Source organism: Pundamilia nyererei, unplaced genomic scaffold (genome assembly GCF_000239375.1).
Source record: "Pundamilia nyererei isolate P.nyererei 1_Seehausen unplaced genomic scaffold, PunNye1.0 scaffold00055, whole genome shotgun sequence".
Classification (NCBI taxonomy): domain Eukaryota; kingdom Metazoa; phylum Chordata; class Actinopteri; order Cichliformes; family Cichlidae; genus Pundamilia; species Pundamilia nyererei.
In genome coordinates, this window is record NW_005187456.1 from 1,909,400 (window position 1) to 1,916,241 (window position 6,842).

Sequence of the window (6,842 nt, forward strand, 5' to 3'; positions counted from 1 at the left end):
ACACACACACACACACACACACACACACACACACACACACACACACACAAAGATCTGTCTGGCATGGATCCCGGACCTGTCTGTGGAGAATGACTGTGCTGACCTCAGCCAATTAGCTGATCAGATATGGTGCTGATCTATTGCTGAAAAGCCTTAAACACATAACACATTAGGCTTTCTACTAGTCTGGAATCTGACTTTCTGGCACAAGCAGGCTGGCTTATCTAAGCCTAATAAAGGCTATTCCACAATAACATCTTACTTACTGAGACCCACAGTGTTACGGAGGATGTAAATCATTGTGTAGCTGATGAATAAAAATGTGTGTGTGTGTGTGTGTGTGTTAATAATGCGTGGCCTCAAGATAACTAGTCTGTTGTTTACTGGCCACACTATGTGAACTCTATAATGCTATTATTACGCATGAAGCATGGATAAATTAGTTTTAATTCCATTATATTTTGATTTTGAGAGGCTTTATTGCTGAATTCATTTTACCCTATCACATGTCAAGGCAGTCGCTTGAATTTGGCACACACTGGATCCTATACAGAGCAATCAGAACACCCTCATTAGAGAGTGTGTGCTAGTTCAGCGAGCGAGGAGTAGACAAGGTTCATTTCTCCTTTGTAAAACTGCAGCATATTGCATGCAATATTTTCATATCTGGTCCACATCTGTTTTTGTCATTATTTAAAGCTTCTGCTAAACAACATTTGTCAAATTGATCCATGCCTTACATGTTATAATAGCCCTATGGAGCTTGGCTGCTATAGTGAGTCAACAACAGACTGCATTTCTCATAGCCACTCATCAATAAGTGCTACAACTTCTTATTCCCATGTACTACTTTCTAATGGGCACAAGTTATTGATGAAACGTACAATAACATTTTTCATGGCCGCGGAGCTCTTTTCCTGACTTCTTCCTCCTGGATGTGTGACTCTGTTTCCCACCCTTTCTCTACCATGCGACTGACTTCACTGTTTGTGTCATTTTGCAGGCGAGCAGAGAGTCTCCCATCTTTAGAGAGGGCGACCAAGTACAACCCCATGTATGAGAGTGAAGCGACCACAGGCTACAGTCACTACTACCGCCGCTACCCTGAAGCTCCCGTGTACAGCAGTGCCAGCGCTGAGGCCTCCACTGACTTCAGCAGCGAGGAGATACGACACATCTATGAGAACAGCGAACTGACTAGGGAGGTTCGTGAGAGAACTACAGTCCAGTGGTTGAATTAGAAGAGAGGGTTGTCTTTTCTTTACCTCATTATTTCTTTTAACTCTTGGATTAGTAAGCAGAAGTAATTCCCAAGTCACCCTGTCTACTCTGTACACATAAAACACCAGGCTTAAGTTTATACAACACTCTGAAGACTGTTTGGCTCGAATTTTGTGAGAAAATTGCTGTTGCTGTTTGGGCCAAAAAACAAAAAAAGAGTGCAGTGCAGCTGGGAAATCTGAGGAAGTTACACACCAAGAGCAATACATATTAATTACACGTTTTACCTGTCTATGATGAAATTAATTAATATCAGGTTTTTATTGCCATCTGCCTTTTGTTGACTTAAAATTCTTTGTGGCTTTTTTCTGATGTCATGTTTTCACTAAGCTGCAGCCTGTTGAGTTTACTGTTTATCTGCCTGTGATGTAATGTTCCTTCTGGACATATATCCTGTTTTTCTGTAGGAAATCCAAGACAGGATACGCATCATTGAGCTCTACGCTAAGGACCGGCAGTTTGCAGACTTTGTACGGCAGCACCAAGCGTAAGCGGCTCACTTGTTATCCTCTTTTTGGACTATGATCAGATAAAGAAACGGGCCAAACAAACCAGGCTATGAGGAGAAGGGGAAGCGAGTTTGAGATACAGGAGGCCAACAGGACACATTTATCATTCCTAAATCGTCACCAGCCAGACCTGGAACTGATACAGTGAGGTTGAAACCATTACAAGATGCAGACATGTATTCCACTGCCAGCTTGCCTGGCGATAGCAGTTTCCCCGTGGTACTGATTGTTTTTAAGCCGTATCTGGTAATAGATCACCTCCAAACCAAGCTGAGTGAAATTGTAGTTCCACGTTGAATGTAATAAAGTAACTTATCAACCTCAGAAGTATCTAATGATATTATCTAATGTTACAGCATGGTGGCTCAGTGATTAGCACTGTTTTCTCACAGCAAAGGAGTCCTGGATTTGAACCCAAGCTGGGCACTTCTGTGTGGAGTGTGTGTGCTCTCTCCCATGTAATCCTGCCCATCCAAGCCCAAGACTTTCCCAAAAATAAGAGTTTCACTTCTTGCATAAATAAAGGTTAATATATGCTTTTTCTATGCCTCTGCATGTACTACAGTGTCCTGGATACCCAGAGAGAGAGCTCCTCTACACAGATATGAAGCCGTCCTGTGAACAGTGAGGTATTTTGCCTTAATCTGAACGCTTGTTCTTTTTTAACAATACTCCTCGATATAGTTCTTAAGAATGGTGATCAAGTAAGAAAAGAAATGTAATTTCTCATACATTTAAGAACAGCACCAGAAGTTAATTCTTAACTTATTGTAATTTATCTTTTTCAGTAAAGAAAATTTAGATAACGAGAATTCAGGAAGCTGATTATTATCTATATTGTACATAAGAGCAGGAAAACAAAAGATAAAAAAGATAAAGGGCAAGTAAATGACAAGGGGGGTTTAATACTCCAAACGAATTGATGGATTACCAGAGCAGATTGCCTAGGTTGGTGTAAACCGCACCGTAGATGGGAAGAAACTGAGTGTGCAGTAGATAAAGTAGATAATGATAAATGACGTCATACTTTTCCATTTTGCTTTTCCATTTTCAATGACCCATGGGTTACTGGCTCTCTGCAGATGTGGAAGAAATTAAAATGACTCAGGATTTAAATGATTTTCAAGAACTTGTTCAGCATTTTTTAATGTATGCTTTTTATATTATTTTTAAATTAGTGCAGACTAAAACAAAATGTAAAACATCGGACTGTTTTCTTTGTTTTTATGAGTGGTTGAGTACAGCACTATTACTAGTATAGGAGCAGTTAAGTGGCTGCTGGATTCAGCTTCATATGGTGAAATAAGATCGATATCAGTCTTTTCATCTGTCCCCAAAAAGCAAATTTACATATTTCCAACAATTCCAAACTATTAAAGCCTGGCTCACCAGTGCACTCACAGCATATTGCACATGAATCACAGAGAAATAAGACATTTCCTAAAACTTAATGTTAAATTCATTTTGCTGAATCAAGAGCATGTGCTCAATCATTAGAGATAATACATTCAAAGGCAAAATATAGTAACTATATAGTTTTGAGTGTGTACCATACTGTATATTTTGTTTTGTTTGTAACTTTCATACTGACACTCCTCTCACCCTTCACAGAAAAGCACCTGTGTTCCTCAACGTCAAGCTCCCCGTCCAAGACTGTCATCTTTTCTTTGCCACAATTCTCAGAGCCTGGATTGCACTGCTTAAACTGGACTGTCTCACAGCATACGTCTCTCCACAAAAAGTCTGCGTCCGTCTCTGCCTGTGCGAGGGCAGAGGTGCTGATGCTTCTTCCTCCGCCCTCAGTGCCTTCTCTTGACTGGGTGAGCTTGTTGTGACATCAGGGGATGCGTCTGCTGCTTATTCATCGGACATTTCCCTGCAAGAAAAAGTAGACCGCATCCTGTTACTTGAAATTTTGACAAATGAACTGCACCAAGTAGTATTTCTATTTAGTATGGGCTCTTTTCATCATGCCTACCTGTCCATTCTTAAAAGGGAAGAACATAAATACATGTGAATATGTATGTATTGTATGTATATAGCTAAACTGATGTCTGGTAGGGAAGATTTTTCTCTTTACAGTAGGGATTCTCAGAGAGATACTGAGAAAGCAACTTTTTTAGTAAATGGTGCTATTTTAATATTAAATGCTCTTTGAAATGTAGGTCTGCAATGATTCGCTTTTACAATTTAAAAGCAACACCAATAAACCAATTATGTATATTTGGATATTATCCTACATTAAAAGGATAGTTCAGCATTTTCAGATGTACGCTTCTCAGTTTCTGACAGAGTCTGTCAGGCTGGCTTTAACATATAAACTCAAGACGAGCGTGTTTTTATGTAGATTTTTTTTCATTTTATTTGGGAAATTTACTTGTCAAAGTGAAACCAGAAAGCTGGCAGTGGAATTCTGATCAGTCATTCCTGAAAAAAAGCTAAAAGGCCACAACTACAACTATGTGTAAAGAGAACAGTATTAATCTTTGAATTCATTTGTCTTCAGTCCAATTGCGACAGATGAAATAGCTGAAAAATAGCCACACAGTCTGCCTTCACAAGCATTTGTGAAAGAATGGGTCTTTGTAATGAGTTCTCTGATTTTGAGGATATGATGCCACCGTACAACAAATCACTTCATAAAATTTCTTCCCACTACAATCAACTGAAATTGGTGTAACAAAAACTCCAAACCTCCTCTGTTGTTAACATCAGCACCGTAACTGTGCGCCAAGAGCTTCGTGTCATAGGTCTCATTGGCTGAGCAGGTCGTCCAGATGTAATGTGTAGGTGGGCAAGTACTTTTCTACATATAGTGTTATATAAATATTGAAGATTTGTTACATCTTTATAGCCGTCTGTACAAAAATATGCTTCACTATGTGCGTCAAAGAACAAAAACATAAAAAGAGGGTTTTCGCCACTTGAAAAACTTTATATGTGGATTTGCCTTTAGCGGTGCTCCAGACAGAGCCAGGCAATAAAGTTTCTGCTTATATTCAGTTTTTGTACGTTTGGATGTGCAGATATCGAAGAGGTATTCATCTTCCTCTAAACGTACTCCAGGAACAATGTATGTGACAAAATCAAACTATTCCTTTAAGGTGGCCAAAAGCAGCGAACTTGTTAAGTGTTAGACTGTTTCTGTTTCTCTTCATAAATGACAAACTTTGGTGTTTGTTTATAGTGTATGACAAAGCAGACAAGAGTGAAAAAAACGCTGGTGAGGGAAGAAAGGCAGGGAGCATGAACCTTCTACAGCTCAGAAATAAGTGAAAACACGTTTCAGTGGAAAAATGCTCCAAGGCAAGCGGCCCAGGGATTTGACCAAATGATGTGCTTTCAGATGTAAAATGCAATGCAAACTGGAAGAACAGGAAAAACTAGGATGAGCGAACTGATAAACAACATATGCTCTTTGGAAAGATGACCTCAAGCTATGTCTTCTGCTGAGAGAAGCTGTACGGTTACCAGCGATTTTTAAAAAAAGTGATCTGTCCTTTGTCTGCTTATCTGGCCACGATACTCTTCTTTAATCTGAAACCTTCTGACAGACTAAACCCAGTGCTTTCTTTGGCATTCCCATCCATTCCTCCCTGGATTTGTTGGACTTGACCCTTTTGGTCCTTTTAGAGGACCCTAATAGCTACAACCCAGTTAGTTTTTATCGTCATCCAGTTTATCCGCTGATTCTGTTATAGGAGGCCACAATATTATAATGTTGGATATAAATAATGTCCTAGCTTCTTGTTTACATAGCACACATCCCATCCTTTGGTCTTCTGTTAGAGCTCTACACAAGTGAGAAAAACAACACTGGTGGAACGGACTCTTATGATATTGTCATGCCTTTTGCAACTTATTTTCAATTTGTATATGTATGCTTTTTTTTTGTCTGCATACAGTTTTTACCACCACCATTTATAACATCCGCTACCTGGACAAACAAGCCAATCATCACATACAGTGTCCTGCCATTAAAATAGCAGTTGTCCTGTAGGATGTAAATTGTGTGTGTTTGCAGTGTTTCAACATTTTCTTTTTATACTGATGACACCATGTTAACAGTGTTATCATGCTGTGCAGCTGTGTAAAGGACTAATAAGGTGTAACAAGTACAAAAATAAAATATTTTATTATAAAATGAAGAATCCACTCCTGTGTGAAGAATCACGAAGAACATTTACGTTAAAATTTTAATTTCCATTTACCACCATGGTACTGGACATTATTTACACACTGTCTGCAAATTACAATGTCATGTTGGCAACTGCTAAGCATAAACCTAGCAGCAAATATTACATTTCAGTCAGCAGGAATCTTGTTAAAAGAACATTGCTATTTATATTCATCAGCCACATTGTTAGGTACACCTATTCAACTGCTGCAGTTAATGAAAATGTGTATCAGCCAGTCACATGGCAGCAATTCAGTACATTTAGCTAAGCAGAGATGGCCAAGATGACCTGCTGAATTTCAAACCAAACATCAGGAAGGAAAGTGATTTCAGTGACTTTGAACGTGACATGATTGTCAGATTGTCATGGTGTCAGATGGTCTGGTCCATAGGTCCATACCAGGAACTGCTGATCTACTAGGATTTTCCCACACAACCATCTTAGGGTTTACAATGAATGCTCTAAAAGGGAATACTTATCTGACATGTTCTTTGGTTGAAAATGTTTTCATTTCAGAAGTAAGAGAAGAACGCCCTGACTGCTTTGAGCTGATTGGAAGCTAACAGTAAGTCAAATAACCACTCGTTACAAGTATGCAGAAGAGCATCACTGTATCAAAACACATCAAATCTTTAAGCAGATGGGCTACAGCTGCAGACCACGCCTGGTATCACTCCTGTCAGCTAAAAACAGGAAAGTAAGGATTTTCACCAACTCATCAAAATTGGTCAAAGAAGACATTGGCTGGTCTGATGAGTCAAAAAGCATGGATCTATGCAGTTCAAGCTGCTGCTTGTGGGGCTGTCACATCTATCTACTGCTATCATACCACTAAGGAAAAATTGTTTCCAGCACCCTGTTACATCTATTCTAT

The 6,842-nt window shown here is 39.2% G+C and overlaps 1 protein-coding gene across 1 annotated transcript in view; it reads left to right on the forward strand.

Moving 5' to 3' along the window:
- The window catches only part of impg2a (interphotoreceptor matrix proteoglycan 2a), a 25,447-nt gene extending 19,632 nt beyond the window's left edge, over positions 1–5,815 (forward strand). The window contains exons 16-19 of the mRNA XM_013911006.1: positions 1,004–1,205; positions 1,689–1,768; positions 2,356–2,419; positions 3,402–5,815. Coding sequence (XP_013766460.1) covers positions 1,004–1,205; positions 1,689–1,768; positions 2,356–2,398 — 325 coding nt within the window. The 3' untranslated portion in view covers positions 2,399–2,419; positions 3,402–5,815. The remainder of the gene's footprint in view (positions 1–1,003; positions 1,206–1,688; positions 1,769–2,355; positions 2,420–3,401) is intronic.
- Positions 5,816–6,842: the final 1,027 nt, after the last annotated feature.